The sequence below is a fragment of the Leptosomus discolor genome, chromosome 7, assembly GCF_034619465.1.
Source record: "Leptosomus discolor isolate bLepDis1 chromosome 7, bLepDis1.hap2, whole genome shotgun sequence".
NCBI lineage: Eukaryota > Metazoa > Chordata > Aves > Leptosomiformes > Leptosomidae > Leptosomus > Leptosomus discolor.
The window spans coordinates 36,986,989-37,009,388 of NC_141397.1; the positions used below are offsets into that span (position 1 = coordinate 36,986,989).

General features: G+C 41.4%; 1 protein-coding gene across 1 annotated transcript in view; it reads right to left on the bottom strand.

Annotated features, from left to right (window-relative positions):
• Nucleotides 1-21,454, bottom strand: part of PPP2R3A (protein phosphatase 2 regulatory subunit B''alpha) — a 40,584-nt gene extending 19,130 nt beyond the window's left edge. Inside the window, exons 1-4 of the mRNA XM_086467742.1 lie at nt 19,481-21,454; nt 5,800-6,060; nt 3,403-3,506; nt 686-788 (exon numbers count right to left, since the gene is read on the bottom strand). Of these exons, the coding sequence (XP_086323868.1) occupies nt 686-788; nt 3,403-3,506; nt 5,800-6,060; nt 19,481-21,454 (2,442 nt within the window). The remainder of the gene's footprint in view (nt 1-685; nt 789-3,402; nt 3,507-5,799; nt 6,061-19,480) is intronic.
• Between the last annotated feature and the right edge of the window lie 946 nt (nt 21,455-22,400).

The window sequence follows — 22,400 nt, forward strand, 5'->3', positions numbered from 1 at the left end:
ACAAAGAAATCCTAAACCTATCCAGAATCTGCCTAAATGGCCACAAATAATTAAAGAATGATGATTTGCTTTGTTAAAAGTATCACATGAATAAAAGGAAAAGAAAGAAATGAAATCAGGATGCACATATTTAGCCTGAATATTAGGAAAAAAATAAGTCAGCAGTGAGACTTGTGCACTAACAGGTTTAGAGCCATATACAGAACAAGTGGAACTGCAAAATCTATTGCAAAGATTTTCATGTGATATTGTATTGGTAGTCTTGCTAGACAAATTCAATTATAATTGTCTTGTCAAGCAACTTTTACAACTTTTCTAACAAGCTTTTCTGTTGTGCTTCAGTATCAACAGCGCCATGCATTTTTCCCAATAACCACCTAGAGAAACAGGGCAAATTTCAGCCTGCTTACCAGGCACTAATAAACATGAATCCTAACAAGAGACTGAGTAAAGCCTTGACAATCCTCAACGACTTCAGCAACATATGTAGCTGGTTGGCACTTATGCAAAATAGTCCACTTAAAATACTTATTTATTTCACTCAAAAATACCACCCGCCCCAGGTGCTGTTCAAATCAAAGGTCTGCATGGACTCGGTAAACATTTAAAGTCATGAAAATAAAGAAGTTACAAAATAAACACAGCTTGCTCTTCTCATCCATTCACTGCTGAGCTGTGCAGGTACCTGAAGCAGCGGGATGAAGTCCTCCTGTTCTAGGTAGTCACAGTTAGGCTTCGCTAAAAGGTACGTAAATCTGGATGCATCATCATGGCAGTTACATAGGATTCTAGGAGAGAGATGAAGAGTTACTCCAACCACTTTGTACCTCACAGGACAATCACAAACTACAGATGGATTATGAAGTGCCTTGTCACATGCTATACAATACAACTACACTGAATTACGCGAAGTTGACTTCAGACTACCAGCACCCATTTTCTTCAAGCAGCACCAGGGTACTTCCACCCAGTGGAGCTTTTTTTCCATGTTAACATTGCTGTGGTAAACAACGTTTCAATGAAGACTGTTCTTACTTTGACTCTGCAGCATCTTAGCAAGTAACCTGATTTTTCAAAATGCTGCATGCTCACTGATCTCATTTGAAACTGATAAGATCAAACGGAATGCCATAACAGACATGGTCTCCAATGTAATCCTTTACCATATTTCAATATTTGAGAATATAACCAAACTACAGTGACCAGATTTTCACCCAGAGGAGGGGGAAAAAAAATAATCACCACTCTCCAGAATGGAAAGAAAGAGCATCCTTCATTAATTATGGCACAGCTGGCTGCTGTGTACTGAAGTCATACAGAACAGCCTAATGAAAGAATTAGTAAGACTATTTAGAGAAGCATGTAAACTCATTCCCTAGGTTGACAGTTTGCATCTATGACACCAATTCTTGTCTCTGCTTTCTTCTAATACAAAATACTACACAATTACTTAATTCACTCAACAGAAATACTAATGCAAACAGAAGCTCCATGACATTTACCAAATCACTACCAAATATGTGAAGAAGAGAACACTCAGACACATCAAACAGTAAGATGTACATATAGTATAAGGGAAACAAATTACTCAGAAAAATTACCCTGTATTCTTTAATAACTGTGAAACTACAAACGCATTGTTAATTATTTACTATGAGTGATTAATCACTCCCCTCCTCTCCTGAAAGTGTATGAACTTATATTGAAACACAGTACTGAAATGCTTGTAGTTTTCCTGCAGAGATCACACTGGAACTGGCTTGCCACTAATTCTGGCCTCACCACTCTTTACCAAAAGCAGACTTTACAAAAAAAGTTGTGGGTTTTTTTTTTTCTTTAAAAAGTCTTCCAGAAAAAAAAAAAGAAACAGGAATTTAGTGGCTGACAAGCAATCCTGTTAGCTGCATATTCATACCATGCTGTTAATTAACAGATACACTTTAAATCAGCAGCAGAAAGAGATGCTAATGTTTTAGCTTTTAAAAAAGTAATCAGGCACATGAAGATGAATCCTAAACCCACGTTTTAGTAACAAACTAAAAGATCTGAATTTCAGAAGTACTCTATACCCAGCAATTCCTATTGACTTCAAATAAGATCAGTGAGCATGTAGCACTTAGAAAGGTCAGGTCACCTACTAAGATGCTGAAAATAAGCTTCAGCAATTAAAGACACCTGCTTTAAAGTTACAGCTGTGTTCAGATAGCTGTAGTCTAACCTTACCAGGAACACTACATTTATTTCTGTCTATCATGCTTCCAGAAAAAATGTTCTAAGTGTCAGAGGGGAAGAGGAAGGGAAAAAAAGTCTTTCTAAAAGAACAATTAAAGCAAGAAAAGCATACAAAACTTGGCTTGGAAATGGTGCAGTTAAAAGAATACAGAAGAGGAGCATAACCACAGTCTGCAAATATCTGAAGGATGTGAAAGTCAGAGGAGTGAAGATATGTGGTATCATACATGAGGGATTAATTAGGAGTAACTGGAGGAACCTAAGGAAGGAAAAAAAAAATGTTGTCTGTGTCAAGAAAAACTTACTGATCACAGTCACCCCTAATGTTTTTGCAATTTTGCCAGAGTAATTAGAAGCTGTTTTGACAATATTATCACAGGAAACACTCAGGGTTAAAGCTACTCCGAGAATTTGAAGGGCAACCATGAAGTCAAAAATTAGAACTCTTCCTGGATACGAAATGGAGACATTGTTCAGGTGTTTGACAAAGTAGGCTAAAGCCTGAGGTCACCCGGGGGGGGGGGGGGGGCGGAGATTAGGCAAGAGAACAAGTCTGTTCCATCTCACACCTCTGATTCCAAATGCAACATATCCAGAGTTCTCAATTTCAAAAAAGCTTGACAACGGTACGTGGAAGCAACTGACAAACTCCACAGATTTACTACACAGCATGCTTAAGGAAGGTAATAACTATTAAAGCTTCCAGAGTATCCACTTGTATGATGCTTCTTTATTTTACATTCCTTCTTCCTGTCCTATATTATCATCACACACCTCCTCTCCCCATTCCCAAACAGCACTTGCTTTAGTGCACTGGTATAATGACAATGAGGCCCCAGACAAATATAGCCAAAATTCACTGACATCTATCAGCTATCTCAAAACAGCCAAGAAATTTCTAGGAAGTGTGTTAATATATTTCATATGCCAACCAGACCAAAATGTCTCATCATCTATAGAATTGCTTCAAAGTTTGTCAATGCAGCATGGAAACAATCATTCAGGGAGTTTTGGGGAAGAAGAAAAGCTGATGGAGATTAAGCCATTTATTTTCTTCTAAAGAAGAGACAATGACTTGAAGAGTCTGGTGGAAGAAAAAAAGAAAAATAGAAGAGATTATGGCAGGCTGTTCTCTTTCCAGAAAGAGAATTTTGCACTTGCTATACTCACTTTCTCCACATCGATACAAATGAATGAACAGATACACATCCTGTCTTTTCTCCTCCTGATGCATTGAACATCAGTGCTTTCCAGTAGAGTGGGCAGCCACATATCTGTAATGAAACACCAGAACAAAGAGGAATACAAAAGCAGTCACAAGAAGGGCCTGCTTGTTTACACACAGAATTCACCATTGACACTTTTACATAAGGGAAATAAAGCAGTAATAGCACACAAGTTAGTCAAAAAGCTATTTACTGTATGCCAAGGTTCAGAATCCACCAATAACTTTCTACTTTGTCATATGCCTTTTTAAGTAGCTGAGAAATACATCCTGTCAGGCTAGGAAAAGGATCAGAGACTATCAAGCTCTTAAGCTGTCTTTGAGCTGTTTAGCAAGATTCCCTTCAAAGTGAAGCAAAGAGACAGACACCTTCTTCCAGAAGGGGACTCACACCAGCTACCTCACTGACCTTAGAAAAGCATGACCCATTCTCTGTATGGGCTGATGATGTCTCGTTGACAGTGAGCGAACTTCAGTTCTAATCACAGACAATTAACGATTAAATGCCTGAAGGTGAAATAATTGCCATCCCACAGTTTTCAGTGCAGTGCCTTCCACCTAGAACAGCCCATTTTCCCAACACTGCTAGATCTCAGCAGGATAACAAAAAAATGAGAGTACGAACAGAAAGAGGCTGATCCCAGCAAAAGGACTCCCTGAACACAACTTGTTACCTAGCCTCTGCAGAGACTGCTAGCTTTCAGAAATCGATGAAAGCTCAAGCATTTTGTCCTCTCTAATGCCTCAGAAAAGCTGGCTTGAAAATGGCTCCAAACACATGGCTTTGAAGTAGGCTTCAAAATGGCTGCTGACACCAAGAAACATCCTCTTTACCACAAAGATCTTTCCAGCCACCTTCATGACTCCAGACAAGGTATCAGAACATCTGCAAAACACAGGCCTTAGAGGGAATGCCGCTGATGCAGGCCAGGCACAGGTAAGGAGGACATCACACCAAATGGAAGGAGGAATATGTTGAAATAGGCGAAGCATCATTTCTGCTGTCCCCACAAAGCCTCTTTTACCTCTTCTATTAAACAAGACTCTCCTGCAAATCCATTCTCAACCTTTTGTCTGGGCCTGCATGTTTCTTTGGGAACCCCAATCAGCGTAAGAACTGCTTGTGCATTTAGCCATCCCTGTATTGGGTGACTCTACTTCTACAGGCATGTAGCTACTTCAAGGAAAGAAGGACATTTACTTTCTGCTGTTTTCTTCGTGTAGCTGGTTCTCCTGCATTTATTTCAGAGCCCCTGCACTGGTACCATCATCAATAATCCCATGGAACAGAAGCAAGCCTTACAAGTTAAATGGCATGGAGCACATGCATGTAGGGACAGATGCAGAGACCAAACAGAAAGACAGGTCTCTTCTACACCACCCTCCTGCTTTTCCTGGTTTGAACATAACACACAGCTGCCTGTCTTATCATAAAATCAGTTTCAAACCTTTATTTAGTCAAGCAAATGAGTTCTTCTGTTTATGTTTTCAGAGATGGTTTACAAGTAATGCCACTTGATTCCCCTAAAAGCAAACAAACAAAACACCAACCTAGTCTCTCCTTTCAGAAAAGTCCTCTTTCTTGGAAAGCAAGTGCTCCTCTTGGACAGAATATCATTGCTCAATCTACAGTGCCAAAGATGCATTCAGGGCAAACTGAACATACAAGACATCTGACAACCGCTAGTTTTAGATCAGCATTACTGAAAACCATGGTTGAACAAGAGGAAAACAGAACCACCCATCTGTATCATGCTCCCATACAAATGCTGCATTTTGTTCCCTGAAGCCAGGAACTCCCTAGCAGACTGTAACAACTCCAAGCCTGCTGACACCTGCATTATGGATATTGAACATACATCTCTCCGAGGCTGAGGGCTGACTAAGCATTTCTCTCTCCTATGTCCAAGGAGGCAGAGGTTGGAAACTGCTTTCTCAAGCAACACTGCAACAGTATACACAGATCATGTCCAGATTAGTGGGACAGCTAACCACAAAGAAGGTAGCTGACACTACCTGAAGCCACAGAGGCAGCCTAAGTTTCCGCTGTCTTCTGAGCATAACAATGGAAGAACAGAAAGCCAAAACCACAATTTCCATTTAGTAAGAAATCTGAACGAACTATTTTGCAAATCAAAGCAAGAAAGAGCATACAAATCAGACATGACAATCAGCAAACTAAGCTCATTTTTGTTTACTATTTTCTTAATCTAACAAAAAACATTCAGAGCAAAAGGATATTGGTTATTTTTTCACTGGAAATGAGGACAGCTGTGAGATACCTTTTAGTTTTAGTTTCAGTCTTTCTCTCAAAAAAAATGAAAAACCTAGAGAATAAGTACCTTAGCAATTTTCCCCATTTCACAGATGTTTGCCTTCTCATCTTCAAACTCTGTAAAGGCTTCTTCAATCCTGGCAATGATTTCTTCACGATTAGTGCAGACATTCGGAAGTCCTTTAGGGAAGTAGAAACGTGGAATGTTTATTGACAAAGGGGTACTGCTGGTGGCTTTATTCACAGGCAGAAGAGTGCAAGGGCTAACCACAGAGTTCAAAGGGACAGGGGATGAAGTTCCAGGTTTCTTCTCTTGTTTACTCTGAACCTGAAAGTACAATGAAGAACAAAAATTTGTTAACAACATGGCATACCAGGCAGGAGAAAACAGTTTATGCTCCCAGTGATTAGGAAAAAATTAAAAGCCACCACCAAATAAATTATAGCATAGGGATAACAATGCATGTCTTCAGTAGCCAATCAAAACATTTCAGCAATATCAAACATTGCAAATGTAGGATAAGTCACATCTGCTTTTATGTAGTTTCTGTCCATTTTATGTAGCTGTGGATTGTGATAGACTGTTGAACCACAAGAGAACACACTCTGCAATTCAGTAATACCATAGAACAAAGACAGTACTATTTCTTCTCATGATGGTCACTGTTTTGTCATTCTGCCCCATAAGCAGCAAAGCATCAAAATCTGCTCTTTAGTATTTCCCCTTGAACTAGAACACCCACCTACACAAACGTCTTGCCTCATGTATGAGCAAACGTACATTCATAACATCAACATTTTCCATCCCTTGGGAACATAATTAGTTTTGCCAAAGTATCCCTTCACAGATAAATTAAGAAGAAATCTGCAAGACTCATCTAAATTTCAGGAAGCCTTTTATTCTATGCCCAACTCAAACAGTCCAAGACCTGATTTTGTTTGGGATACTAAGCACTGGCAACTCAATTTTTACATTAGGAATTACGAGCAGCCAGCACAGTTTGTCATTAGGCACACCCACATAATACAGCACAAAGAGTTAGTGCAAAATGCAAAACGTCTGTTTACAACTCCAGCTGAAAGAGTCCTTTTGCAGGCAAAGCACCCAAAGGTTTCACAATATCAGCACCTACATAGTTTCCTGAAAAACAAGGAGAAAGCTGGGAACTGACACTAGGCCTTTAACCTAGTTTGGAGGTGGTCTCTTCTCCCACCTCTTTTTTCATTAGCTCTACCATCCTATCACTCCTCTCCTGCCTGTAATAAATATATGGCTGATAAGGTGATCCCCACTAGATCACCTTTCTAAGGGATCTCTGCAATCTTCTAACTCTAACTATACATCAATACTTTTCATAAAAGGCAGCATTTGTATTTAAGTACATAATGAGATCCTAAGATAGGTAATTTTTCATACAGGGGAGGGAATATTTTTTCTAACTTTGAAAACTAGTTACAGTATAAACTGTAGAATTCAGATGCTGGAATGCTGAGGGATGACGAATTCCCTACTCCCCCATGAACACACACTGTCTTGGGAAAAGGCGATAGGTTTGCCTATTGCACAACTGTTCCACACAAGAGTTGTTATTAATATAACAACATACATGATAAGAGGCTAATAAGGCAATAGTCAAGCAAACACAGCTGCAACTTTCAGTTTGTTTATTCTAACTGTTTCAAAACAAGATGATTCTAGGATAAAGTAGCCAAGCCTGAGTTGACTAAATACAGAAAAATGTATATGATGAACTGACTAAACTCTTTGTCTTATTTTCTAGAAACTTGGAGCTTTTTTCTTAACACATACTGAATATCCCACTTACCATGGGTTTGCTTTCAGGAAGGGGTAGAAGTGAGAATTGTAAAAGCTTCCTCAAGACCTGTTTTTACCTGCAGTTTATAACCTATTCTTCAGAGACCTGTGAAACAAGAGATAGAAGGATTTTCCTCCTCTTCTCTACTTCACTGCTCTTTCTTTAAATGGGGAGGACCTCTTCCTTCTCCCAAATGCTGTCCCATTTCAGGAGCAGGAACACTTGCACACACATGCCAGCCAAACCATATTTTTGTACTGTAACTGCTCTCCACAGAACACATTAACCTGGAGCTTGGGTTTCTTTAAGTTCTCCTCTCCCGTGTCTTGCAACACAGGAAAAGCTGAAGATCCCTTTCAGCCTTCAGGATTTCAATACCTGTATGCAGAGTCTGTATGGTCCTCAGTGTAGCTCTCAACCTTTGGAGAACAAGCCTGATAGCCACCATCTGTCCTTCCGCCCACCTTCCTTGACCTTTCCTACTCTCTCACATACTGCACTGTCTGGGGAGGGAGCACATAGCCCCAGGGCAGCCACTGCTGCATGTTAGAGGTAGATGAAGATCCACTCCCCTCCCACAGCTGTCTGCTTCAGTAAGTGAGCCTAAGCAAGAGAGAGGGGTGAATAGAGCTCCCTGAGACAGGCCTTCTCAAGCAGCCTCCACCTGATTGGGAAGTAGGGGGTTAATGGATCAGATCTTGGTGTGTAAGTCAAGCTAGTGATTTGACTTGGAGGGGAACTTAGACACACCACCACTTCTGCTTTTACAATCTGCATCCCGCCCTGTCTGCTCTGCCTAGCTAGTGGCTTTTCCAGCCAGGACCCAGCTCTGCTCAGTAGTTTTCATTTTCTGGATTGCAGAAGAGGGGAAATCCCTGCTGGTCTCTCACAGCACCATATTCATACAAACAATGCAAAGCTGGAACAGACAATGAGGTGACAACTGCAGCTACTTGACTTCTATAACAGGACAACATCAGTTTGTCTTGAAGACCCATTTTTCAGAAACAGGTTTATTGCTCATTAATCTCTTCAATGCACTCATGCACTCCTAGCTATCAGGACTGCAAGGAACTAGAAGAAATTACTCAAATTTAACAAAAAGGTCCACAAACTAAAAGGAAGAAAACCAACATATAGCTCCCTCAAAGGACGCTGACTCTTCACTTTGACAATATATTCCCTTCCCTTACAGTAAGAGAATGATAAAACTGCATTTTATTTTTTCTTGGAAGGCAGAGAGGCAGCCCCAAAGTATACCACTACAACAACACTTAGCCATTTTCCTCCTCTTCTGCATATCACATACATCCCAATCTCCAATAGGATCCTAGATAATACATTTACCAGGTTTTTCTCTTATTGTTGGGTTTTTGTTGGTTTTTTTTGGTTTGGTTTGTTTTTTTTTTTTTACTCCAAATGAGATTCTGTAATCCTTTTTTCTAGGGTACAGTGACTCAGCCTGGTTTCTCACAGTCCACAGTGCTGACTTAATGTCTCCTTCCATTTTTTACAGTTCCTGTCTTACTGAAGCCTGATGGTAACTGGACACAGGCCATTCTGAAAGATCATCAGCTGTCCAAAGCTGATTTGTATCCGTCGCTGGAGACTGTCTCTTCCTTTCCTTCCCTGAAGCCCTTTCCCATCATTGTATCTTTCTGCTGCCTCTTTCTTACCCATCGCTAAGGGCAGCAAGAATAGCAAAGGCTCACCTGCACATGGCTCCCAACAGTGCAAAGAGGAGAGGCTATGAGAAAATGCATTTCTGGGGAGAATCTTTTTTACTATAAAACATAAACTCACCAGTAGAAACAACTCCAATCACACCAAAACAAAAGGGAAAACAAATTCGACCCAAGCAACACAAAACCACAAAAGGATTTCAGTGGGAAAGGACACAAGGCTAACTCTAAGGCTAGATCAAGTTCCTCATGGCCTTACCCAGTTTAGTTTTGAAAACACAGACCTCTCATGCCTCCACTGACAAACGCGCCTATAGATCTTACCTATGCCCTTCCTGCAACCGATATACTTCAGCCCACATTCCACATGCTTCCCTGAAAACTCTGTGGATGCACACAACCAGCGTGCATCCAAATTCATTCAGACAGAAGGACAACAGCGGGTGTAAGTCCCCACTGCTCACGGAAGCCCCACTGCAATTCTCATCTGTCCTGATTTGCAGATGACACGTACCCAGGGGGAAGGCCGGCATGATGAAAGGCAGAACCTCAAGTGGAGAGGCCTTGACAAACTGTTCAACTGCTTCCATGAGAAAAAGGTGCCAAGTTGTCCACCTCTGTATAGCAATCCCAAGCATCAGTTCAGGCTGGGAACACACTGGCTGAGCAACAGCCTTGCTGAAAAGGATTCAAGGGAGATTGTGTGTGCTAGGCTGAACGCGAGCCTGCAGCATTGCCCAATTACAAATAAGGCAAACTATGTACTAAGCTGCATTAGGAGTCGGGCCAGGAGAAGACAGGAAGTTATTATCTCCTCTAACACTAGTGAGGCTGCATCTGGATTACTGTGACCAGTTTTGGCCTTTGCTTCAAAAAGGATGGGGAGAGACCAGGCAGAGATCTACAGAAGGCAAATCAAGATAACGAGGGTTAGAGGATCACATGGCAGGAGAGACTGAGGGGCAGATCTGTTTAGCCAGACGAAGAGGAAGCTAAGGGATGGGCTACTCAAGCTTACAGCTATTTGAAGTGATGATGGAGCCAAACTCAGTAGCAGTACATGGTATAAAATGTGCAACATCCATGAACTGGAGGCTTGAGAGGGTTAGGCTGGAGAATGAATTTAACTGAGGGTAGTACAGCCTGCAAGAGATCACCAGAAGGAGGTGGGGGGAATCCGATCCTTGAGGAGTTTTCAAGACTTGGAAAAAGCCAGTGCTGATGTGACCGAGTGCTAGGAATAGTCTTCCCACAAGTGAGATGTTGGATTACAGACCTCCCTACCTCCCTTCCTACCAGCACTGCTATGGGACACACTGATCCTCCCATAGAGTGTCCTGCAAAAAGAAGAGCATGAGAACTGAAATCTACAGCTCTTGAGAGATACGGGTTTTACAAAAAACTTCTCCCTTGCCTGCCTGGCCAACATCCACATATACCACAAACTACCCGTCACTCATCTCTCTGCTCCCTATCACTGCCTTATTACCTTTCCTCCTGCTAGCACTTTTTCTGTACTAGTGAGCCAAATCACCTCTACTTTCAGGTCAACTCACACTAACACACCCAAGCCACAAGGTACAGCTCCACAAGGCACAAAAATTAACATCTCTGCTGCCAGGTGGGAGAACTCACTTCTCTGTCCTCCACCCTCAAGGCACAATGTCAATGTGTAATAAGTGCCAGTTCCAGAGCTTGCCAGACCCCAGTGAGCCGATTTAACTCACTTAGAAAGGCAGAAAACTGACTTAGCTTTGTTGCTGGATGATATTCTATGGCATTATGAGTTAAGCCAGCTCACAGAAAGGCCCACGAGGCCCAGCGCAAGACAGGGGTGAATCATGGTGAGAAGGTAGCAAGAGGGAACAAGTACTGGAAGAAAGACCACCTTTTTTGAGCAGCAATTGTCCACTGCATTAGTTCACTTGCCTTGGATCTGCAGCCCCAGAGCAGTTATTCTTGATGCACTGAGCAGTGAAGGTCGCTGCTCCTACTTCAGAGCAGATGGAGTGCTCACGTGCCAAAGGCTTGTCAATCTTTCCAGTTGGTCTACTAGGAGATCTTATCTCTCCCTGCAAACCATACCCCGATTATGTTCTTAGGTGATCGGACTAACTCCAGAGTGAACTTAACTGCGCTGCATGGTTCTTGTTAGTCTCTTCTAAATTGCTCATGGTCCCTTCCCAAGCTATTACTACACATTATTATTTCATGGAATTCTCCTCTAGGGAGTGAAAAAAACATGTTCCAGAGATTAACCTCATACACGTACTTTAACCTGTCACCAGAAATCATGAAAACAAAATGCACTACAATATACTCTGGAGCAATTTGAATAGCTGTCTCCTAGAAACAGCTGCACTGCTCATAATTTCAACTTCTTAACTTCCTCACTGGGTCACCAATTATTTAAATACAGATGAAGCTCAAGATGGGCTGATTTCAGCATATTGTGACCCCCTGTAAATCTGGAGTAGCATCAAAGCATGCCCATTTGGTGTCTAGCATAAATTACTCCAATCTTTTACAAATTGTCCCAGGAAGCGAGTACAGCAGCTGGGATTTACCAAGAAATATAGCTGTGGTACAGTTTCCATTTCTTTGGCTACATCTCTGTGATCTTAAGGGGGTTTTTCAACCTAAACGATTCTATGATCTCCTTCAGCCACAGTCCAGAGATAGTAGGAAACAGCACAAAGAAGCACCTTGATCACAAATGCCAAAGCCAGGTAGGCTGGTCTGTACACAAATTTGTACAGTAGAGAGCACAACTCACTTAAATACAGCAGAAAATTATGGTTGTTTCACATGCAACAAGAGATATTCAGAGCAAATCACATATATAAATAGTGTTTTTCTTAAAGAAAAACTACACTACCTCTCCCTATTATTAAATCACTGCCCTTGCCATTCATTTTTTTCGCTTGTTTACAGAGACACTTCACTCTGCAATCTAAGCCTGGAAGGTTTATTTTTAAACCTGCTGGTATCTAGCAGCAAATAACTGTCTGCAAATAGACACGCCTAGAGGGGACACAGTTCAATTCTCTGATCCAATAAAAAACACAAAGCAACAGAAAAAGAAAAAGAAGTGACACGCGTTCAAACCTGGGCCTGCTGGAATGACTTCAGCCTCCTCTTGAATCGAGATGGAAGAACAAAGTCACAGCCCTTCGCAAGGAAAGCTAGCTCCCCTCCTAAGTCTGGGTCCCTCCGCAGAGAACTCTCCTTGATCATCATCCTGATCAGCTCCTAAGCAGATGTTGCCCTTTCCAGAAGGGGAACAGGGACTCTGAAGGAGACCACGTCAAGACCAGCACGTTGCTTTTCTGGTTTTGATTTTTACAGGCAAAAGATTGCAAATGGCTTCAACATACCGTCTTCTCTCTCTTCACAAGGACATCTAGAGATTTTATCTCACTCCTGAAGCCAAACCTCCCTTTTTTAACTGATATTCAAAGTATCTTTCAGTACCACCAGGATCTTCTGCCTTCTTGTAATACTTCAATTGAGAAACATGATCTACAACAGAATCTATTTCCCTGCTGGCTATATGACAGACAATCTGTCCTTGGCTTGTAATAGGCCAGGGGTAGTACAGGAAAGGAAGCACCCACCACCACTACCAAGAGTGCTAAAATTAGATGCACTGCAGAAGTGGCTAAATATACCATCTTCCCCAATAGTTCTTACTTTATGTGCTCCAGTGCTGAAACCTGAGGTGCCAACTTGCATCAGACTCAGCTAGAGTTAAACCACATGCTCTCGGCCAAGGCCCATGTGCACATGATGCTAGTGGTTTGAGGTCCCTGCTTCTGAGGTGGTGAAGCAGAAGATCACCATTAGTTCCCACTCTAGACCAAAGGCTGTAATTTTCCAAACACATCAATTTTTCCTTCTTGCTTGGAAAAAGCAAATAATCTAGTTTCTTTAATGCCAAGCAAGTACATAACTGTGATCTTGGATAATAAGCTCAGGCATTCTACAGCAGTTCTTAAGAAAACAGTTTCATAAAGACACCAAAACATATAATTCTTTATTCACTTTTCCCATAACTCTCAAAGGCAAAGCAATTCTCAATGGACAGCCTACTCTTTCGCTATGTGACCTTGAGCAAGTAGGCTTCAAACTCTTGCTCAGACTTTGTTTAGCCTTGTTAAAATTGTGTTCTCCCTCTCCTATCATGACAATGGTGCTGAACGAAGGCTTAAATCCAGTTCTTACTCTACAAAGTGAACAAAGACCTAGTCCCATGGCCTGATTTCCCTACTTGACTTTAAAGTCCTAGCTACTTTGCCAGTTTACTTTCTAAGCTTAGTAACACAGAACAACATCCTATTTCTAGCTAGTAGGGCTTGCTTTTAACAAGATACTGCATTTGAAACTGTCTCACTGAGCCTCATGAGCAGAAAGCTCTTATTAGACATGTGCTTCTGACATCCTTTTCCTGGTATCCTATTGAACACCCAAAGTTAATTCAAATACAGCATTAATATGACTGGACTACAGATAGACACAGAAACAGCCTATCCAAAAGCATGCTCTTAGCATCATAGATTTGCAGTTAAATAGGCTATTTACTCAAGGAGAGAGACCCCAGCTGACAGTCATGAAAGGATTTTTTTTTAATGTCTTCATAAATCTGTATCTAAACGCTCGTTTATTTTCTCTCTTGTTGCTTCTCAATCATCAGGCCATGGTCCCACAACCTGGGCTGTGGAATCCAGCTCTTTATGAAAGAAGACTTGAACAAGAATGTAGCATGGTTTGAGTCCCTTTAGGTCACTGTAGCTATGTCTGAACTGTGCAACCTGGGAACTAAAAAAGTTCTGAAGTCCAGACACACATTCACGGCTACAAGTCCGAAGAACCACAAGGTTCTTACAATGTCATCAGCCCACTTTGCCACGTGCCCTGTAAATAAATATGAAGCCTAACAGAGTGCTAAGATAAGGATGGGAATGAGAAAAGGAGTCCCAATAAAGAAAAAGGCAGGCAGGAATGCTTTAACTGGAATTGCCACTAAATGAAGGATACACAGATCCATCTGCAACAGTTTTGGAATAAATTTTGGTTTTCTTACTCTGACCATTTTTTCTAAACATTAAGGCAATGCCTAAAGAGCTCACAAGTCTTCCGCACATCCCATATAACAGCACATCAGAAGGTGATTTATTTTAAATCATCTGTGGCAAGTATACTTATTTCATCTTCAGTTGAACCCTACCCCTGCTTACAGACTGCCACTCCTCTTACAGACTACGCAGGAAATGTAGTCCCAAAAACGTCTCGCATCTAAAGCTGCATCCAGATCAGCTACAGTGGGCTTTAAAAAGACGTACGCATGAAAGAGACATACTGACCTAGCAGACACTAGCTGCTACTTAAAAAAAACCCAAAAACAATGAAACAGCCACATACTTTTCATTCACAAATTAACTAGTCACAAAAGATCCCAGAAGACTGGGGTTTTTTTACACTGATAACCTGGAAAAATACAAGTAATCTGGAGGCAAGCCTTGCTGTGTCCAAATGCCAATTTTTTGCACTTTAGCAGGTTCCTAGCATAGTACTTCCTACTCTCAAAACACACAAAGTGGGTAAAAACATAAATACACAGAACTATGAGAAATTGACAGTAAGATAATCTTGTATCAAGAGTTTCAAAGTCAACTAGACAAAATCCACAGCAGACAAACCTGGTATCCATAGCCCACAGATCAACTAATCAAACTGCAGTCAAGTTTAGAAATTCCTCTTTGCTATAAGTGGCCCAGTTTAAAGCATGAAGGTGAGATCTGTCAAATCTAAAAAGGTTTCAGTTTGCCTTTGTTAGCCATCAGAACACAGAAAGACTCCCACCTATGCCTAAAGCTGGAGGCTTAGTCCTAAAAGATCTGGATGATTTAACCATCACAGGACTTAGCTGAACCCCAAAACCTGTCTGCAACAATTCAATGCACTCTGCATAGCTGAGAAGGGCACCAGCTTCAACTGTTTTCAAAACAGATTAAACTTCTCCAGCAACAGCATGACTTTTTCTTGGGTTTAGAGTCAATGATGCTGGAAAAATTCAGTGTGTGTCACCAGGCTTTGTTGCACCTACCTTTAGATGTCTGCTTCAAGATAAATCAACTTCACACAAGCAGGGATTGTATCTGCCCTGAATACAAAAGGTGCCTGCATGCCATGACACATCCCTAAGTGTTTGGTATTATTTCTTACAATTCTTTAATTTAATCTGATTTAATTTCTTTTTCTCTCTCATCTTTGATTGAGATAAGTTAAAATAGTGAAGCTTAAAGTATTTCGAGAACCATTACCAAATAGAAAAAAATGCCCTTTTTTATTACTTGGGTTTAGAAGTAACAAATAATTGATGTTTGAAAGAGTGCAGGTTGTGTATATAGCTTAGTTGACAGATATTGTCAATACCCGATTAAAACAATTTGCAATATATGTAAAATGAAAGCTGATTGTCCAGAAAAAGCTTTACATTACATTTTAGATGCGTTTTGAGAAAATGGGATTATTTCATGACAAAGTTAAAGTCACCATGATGTTATAGAAGCCACTGTTCACAGTTAATCACCCACACAAGACCCTTCAGAAGCATATCTGGAAATGCACAACATGAAGTACAGACTTCTGAAGCAACACTTTGAAGGGGCAGAATTAGCAAGTTGCCAGGTCAACCTTCACTTTGTGATTTAAGTCTTAATTCCACTCAAAGCCATCTTCAGGCCACCTGTTTAAGCATGCAACATCAACATTTTGATACAAAAAAAGCAAGGTGTGCCACCTCAGGACAATGTTTTAGAGTACAGTGAGTTAGGAACACTTGTGAGAGTCCTGGCAATACCCACCCCATCAGTTATTCAGGGGAGGCAGGATTAGATAGATGCTACCTAGCATCAGCCCAGAGGAAACAGCAGGGAACAGTCTCTGGATACTTGACTCCGGGCTCTACCATTCAAGACAATGTGGTTAGACAAGGTGGTCTGAAACCATTCATCAACCCTGCAAACTGTAAACCCTCTGCTCCCAGATCCATAGTCCCTGGCCAGAAACAGTCATATCACCCATTTGACCTCAGTGTGAGCAATTCCACTTACTAATCTGGCAGAAAACAAACCTAAGAAGCACCACAGTCAGTATAAAGAAAGATTCAGAACCATGCAATAGGAAGCAGAGCCGTGGGGGAGAGAGAAATGGGAAGCAGAACTGTTCTTTCTGGCTTGCTACACCATGAGTAATCCTTTTGATATGAGATACCCAGAGGAAGGACAAAAAAAAAAAAAAAAAAAAGGCCTTTTTTTGTATCAAACCCTGATCCTGTCTCTGCTCCCAAAGTTATTCACAAACTTTATCCAACAGCTTTTAAAATAAAATATATGAGCAGGACTTGGAGCAGAGCCCTGCACTACTCAAACTTGATTCTGAAAACAGGAATAAAGTTTCTTACAGACTTTTCTAGGGTACTTTAGCTAGAGGATCAAGTATTCTGCAAGCATTAATTTAAATACTTTGTCAAATTAGCCATCCTGTACAGGTGGTAAGACCAAGGGCACAGAGAGATTAAGGTCAAAAACATCCACCACTGACTTTTCCAAGAACTTTGCATAAGATGATATTTCACTCAAATGTAGCTTTACCTTCCAAAAAAAAAAAAAACAACAACCCCTGACACAGAGCACTTTTGCAGATCAGGTCAGACACTCCCAACAGCCTCATCTCTACCTTCTTCACTATGCACAGTTCTAGTTTCCCTCGTTCCCCTCACACCTGCCAGTCCACCCAGGACTTCTTATTGCCCTACCTAGAGACAAAAACACAGATAAATATTTGTGGGTTTGTTTTTTTTTTTTAACTAGCCTCTAACAGACAACTGAACTGTTTTCACTGAGCTATTTCAAAAACAACATACTAAAAACTCAGCTTAAGACAGGCACACAGAACAGGAAATTTTAAAACAAATAGCTGGAGGTTTAGAGATAAGCAATGGAAAACTGGATCTCAGAATGGGAAATGCTGGACAGTCTAAAAGTATGCAATGCTTCCTGGCCTGCCTGAAAGAAGCCTGATGTACTCATTATGTGCTCTGTAAAAAAAAAAAAAAAAAAAAAAAAAAAAAAAAAAAAAAAATCGATGGACTTCTTGAATATTCATTTCCTAGTTTCTAAATATTTTGGTTTTAAAATGAAGAGGCAAGTAATTCTATTGTTCTCTATGGAGAATCATAATTGGTTTTAGGATAATGGGAAAGTCTGTTGCCGATATAAGTTAGCACAGATTTCAACACAGATAGGCCAAGCGAGCCAGCAAACAGTCCAGTCTGAAGCGACCCCCCCTTTCCTTTTCATTGCTTAGGATTTCAGCGCTATTAAAACTGCCACAACCTTCATAAACAAAAGCTGAACTGTGGTTTCATCGTATGAGATCTCTGGGGTTTTTGTGTGCGCGCGCAACTACTTGATAACAGTTTTATGAGCCCTAAGAAAATATAACAAATACTTTACATGTTATTCATTCAGGCACATGTGCAATACTGAATGAGAATCCACACAGAGCTCCAGTTGGATCCAGAGTTATCCAGGAACATGGATGTATTCCCTTAGATGCTATACCTAGAGAAGGCCTTGTGTCCACAGACAAGCGTGTGGCCACATCTACGCTATAAATGACAGCAAACCTCAGAGTAAGAGCAGAGACAGCAGTTCAGATTACTTTTGCCCGTTCTGCTAAGGGCTAACTCCCTCTGAAGGGTATCAGCTGCATCCACGCTGCGCAGTGCTCAGCCCAGGCCCCCTCCAGCTCCTCTGGGTCCTCAAGAAAGTTATTCTCTCCTGCGATCTTTGGCTCTAGGCACACACACAAAGCAAGGGATGTGCTGCTGCAAGGAAAAGAGCAGCTCTTGTAGTATTGGTGCATGTCATATGTCCATGGAAGGCAGGCTGGGAACAAACTAACACGCAAGCTAGGTGGGTGATTAAGGGAAACAAAAGGTGGTAAGGGACCAGACTGGTAAGCTATTTGACAGCGTAAATGCATCAAGTTTTCAAGTACTATAGAAAAACTGCCACAAAGTCAGTGTCACACTTTATCAAACACATTTTTGTTTGAAGTTCACAAGTTAAAAAATTTTCTAACTTAATATACAAGGCAAGAATAGGTATTATAAGAGATCACTTTAGAGCTGCTTAATTCTACACTCTTCGAGGAAAAAGACTCCCTTACTGGAAATATCAGACAAGGTTATGCTCACTGTTTCCTGTAAGCAAAAGATGCCCAGAAAAACAACAGAAACACCTGGAGAGCCTAGTCTAAACGAGATCTCAGCACTGTCATTTAGGGTCGGGCACACTCCACCCAACTTCTTTCAGAATCGCGCCAAATACCTCTATTTTCAGGACAGCTGACAGTTTTGAAGATGTGCATATCATACTCCAGCTGGAAGAAGCTGACAAAATTTGCACTTTTTCATGGCCTATATGGAAGGCAGATTTTGGAAACTGAATCCCTCTCTATATTTTCTGTGCACTTGGAAGTTTGGCACCAAGTTGCCTTGAAAATTCGGCACTTGTTATCAAATGAAAATCACTGAGGGCTGGACAGACAGCCTTGGCAACCCTCTAAAGCAAGCCCCATCAAGGCCCTTTTTCCTGGGAAAATCTACTCCTCATTTGAGAGATACAAGCAATGCAGACTCCACAATGACTCCACGCACCGGGGACAGGGAAAAGAAAATTAAATCTTCGTAGATTCTGACCTTTGTGCCATGGAAGACCTCTCTCTTTAGGAACTAGCAATAAGGTGGACAACAAAAGCTGCTGGAGTCTGCTTGGAGATGAGAAAGGGGGAGAACTGGAACATTCAGTTTTCGTTTAACTGGTGAGAGGCAGTCCAATACCTGCTTCCCAAGAGTAGTTAACTGAAAAATTGTTTCTACGCTCTGTTATATAGGACCCATTTAAACCTCAAGCAAATGTCCTACAGGAGCACCAGCAGGCAAGGAACAAGCTCAAAGACGAAGCTGCACATCAGGGCATATTTTGTTTGCTTAGGGGTTTTAGTTTCCTTTTTTTGTTTCTATTTAAATAAATGCTGCATCTCTGCCAGGTTGAGTATGTTATTCCACACTGCGGCATCCAAAGCACAATGAATCACTTAGCAGATGCCATTTATTTTTCATCCACATTTTCTCATGTTTGTTCTACTCATTAACCCATCAAAGGTTTGGTTCTCTTACCTTAATCACCTCTGGGGCCTGCTGAATTGAAGCTGGAACAGAGTCTCTGGAGGCAGCCCCAGCACAGCTTTTTTGCCCTGCAAGGAGGGACTGTGAAGGTGTTGTTAAAGTTTCCTGAAGAATCTGCATCACTTCCCTCTCCTTGGACAAGCTTCCCTTGCCTGTCTGGAATTCCACCAGTTCCTGGGCAAAGTCCTCAATGCTTCCCAGGATACGCAATAAGAGGGCTTTGTCATCCTCTTCCATTTTATGACCATTGGTTTCCATGATTTTTGACAAAGGGGAAGTGGGGTCAACAGGTTTACTTTTGGGTTCAAGAGTCAGAGGTAGTACCTGCCTACCCTGCCAGCCAAAAACCTGCAAACATGCAGGTTCACTCTCCTTTAGAGAGGGTTCCCTCAAAGTACTCTCCATTTTCTGTGAGAAGCACTCCAAGTCCAGTAGCATATCGTCTATCTCATCCTTGTCTATCTTACTGGATATCTGTTCTCCTTTGGAGACATCAGCCTGGGAACCACACAATACAGAATCTGAAAGCGGTTTTAAAGGAGTAATTTTCTTAGATGCATGGGAGAGATCAACATCTCCCACTCTGGCATGTTCTGCTTTAGCATCAGCAGCTAGATCTGAACAACCAGCTAGCTGGTAGCTGCGCTCTACACTCTCCCAGCCCCATTTCTGCTCTGCCTTCTTTATTTTCCCTAACGTTCTTTCCCCATCAGACTCCTCCTCAATATATAGAGCCTCAGTGGAAGACATGCAGTCAGAAGTATCTTTCACAGCTCTGACACTGTTCTCCTGCGGGACACTGTGGAGGGAGTCTGAGGTAAAGCTCATAGTACTTGTTGGGATGGACTTAGAGGTGCTTGTCACCTCACATGGATCACGTGGTAGTCCAAGAGGAACTGCACTTGAGGATGGCAGCTGAATAATATCTTCATATCTAGGTGGCTTCTCATCTCCAAATACCAGGGGAAAGGGAGTTTGCTGCAAGCCATGAAAACAGTTAACCAGTTCTGCCAAGTCACTGGCTTCCTTGTGTCCTGGTGGCTTGAGCTCAAAGGGAAGCTTTTTCAGATACAAAGAAAATCTCGTCATCAGATTCATATATATCATTTCTGAATTGGCCAGGGAATCGCTGCTGTTCCCTCCACTAACACTGTCTGCAGACTTCTTTTTGATGCAATGCTTTATTATGTCTGTGCACTTTTTCAGATCCTCTGAGCACTTGAGCAAGATATCTAGGCACACTTTAATATCTCCACCAGAAGAACCATCTAACTTGTGTTTTTCCAAAATCTGGGTAATGAAGTTTTCTTCAGAGAAGGAATGGGGGGAGAAGGGAACCGCAGGATTCATGGTAACTTCTGGTGCATCATTGCTCTCCTGCCATTTCTCCACAGGTGAGGGACTCTGCAAAAAGCCATATGGAGGGCAGTTCTCATCATTGTTGAAGTGCCCATAAATCAAGTCAAAATCAAATGATCGTCTGCTGAACGATTCTGAACGAACTTTCCGTCCCTTTCTGTAGGCCACATGATTGGAAGAGTTTTTGAGCTTTTCAAAGGAGAATTCTTTTATTTTACCACTGGCAAGGTTTATCGCCTCACCAGTAATGTCTTTTAAACTGCTGAAAGCTTGCACTGAAGAGCCCTTTTTGATTCTTGGATTATTTGGGAGGATTTGCTGATAGTCCTCATTTCCAGGCATGGTAAGTCCATTTTCAGGAACAGGAATTTTATGGTCTAGGTCGGCATCTTGAATATCAAGCTCTGCACAGACACTGTGGTGGGCAACTATGCATGTAACTCCTTGCTTAAACACTTGGCAAGTCCCTGTGCAGTAATGCACGGTATGCTGAAAGTGCTGGTCTATCACCACACTGCTGTAGCAGTTCACAGAAGTGACCATAAGCCTGTAGGTTGCTGCCATAGCACAGATCACACTTGGAAGTGAGGCTTCAAAACTCACCATGAACTTAACAGGAAAAAGTTCACACCACCAATTTTCACAGCCACACCAGATTATTTAAAAAACATGCAAATATAGTTGAAAACATTCAAACCACATGAGAAACCATTGCCTTGGAAAGCCCTAGTGAAGTCTGGAGTGACATCAGCAGCATAGTTACAACCATTAGTGCAACTTGTGTATGGTTTGACTTAAGGCAACTTGATTCTTGTACTCCAGGCAAAAAGCTTTGCTGGTCACAGATGCAGAACGAGCTGCTCGATTTTTAATGGTCCAAGTAGGTTCTCCAGCAGGTATCATAAAATTCAGCCAGCTCTCAGGCAGAAGTGGTAAGACAATGATTTCTGTTCAATCCTCCTTCTCTCTTTTTGGGTGGGTCAATCCAAGACAAATAATCAGGTAGCACGTACAGACAAAAAAAAAACACAGTATGCTTGTGCAGTTCCCCTCTCACACTGGTAAGGTAGGTCCCTGCAACAAGAAAAAAAGGTGAGAGTCAGTATAATTTCCACATAATATGCAGCCTTGTCTATTACCAAACATATGGCACCAGACTGTAACAACCAACACTCACACTTGTACAGAGTATGAGTAGGCTGATATTTTTCCTTCACTCAGATCTACCATATAAGACACTGCTGAGGAGCTCACCTATATTTATACAGAGGCTGTCTGTGTTGCCATTTTAACAGCTCTATTTTAACCACTCATCAACTTTTTTTAGACTTGCTTTTTTTCCTCCCCAGACTGAGCAAAACATTACCTTCAATTCTAATGGAGCAAAACATTTTGATTGTGTTGTGAATTTCTGACTTTCCTTTTCCAAGACTCTAAAGATAAGTCAAAGAGCAGTATGGAAAAGCACTTTCAGGATTTCCAAGCTCTCTGGATTATAAAAAGCTGCAAACAGCCTGGAGCAAAGTAGATGAACGCTTCTAAGAATGCATGG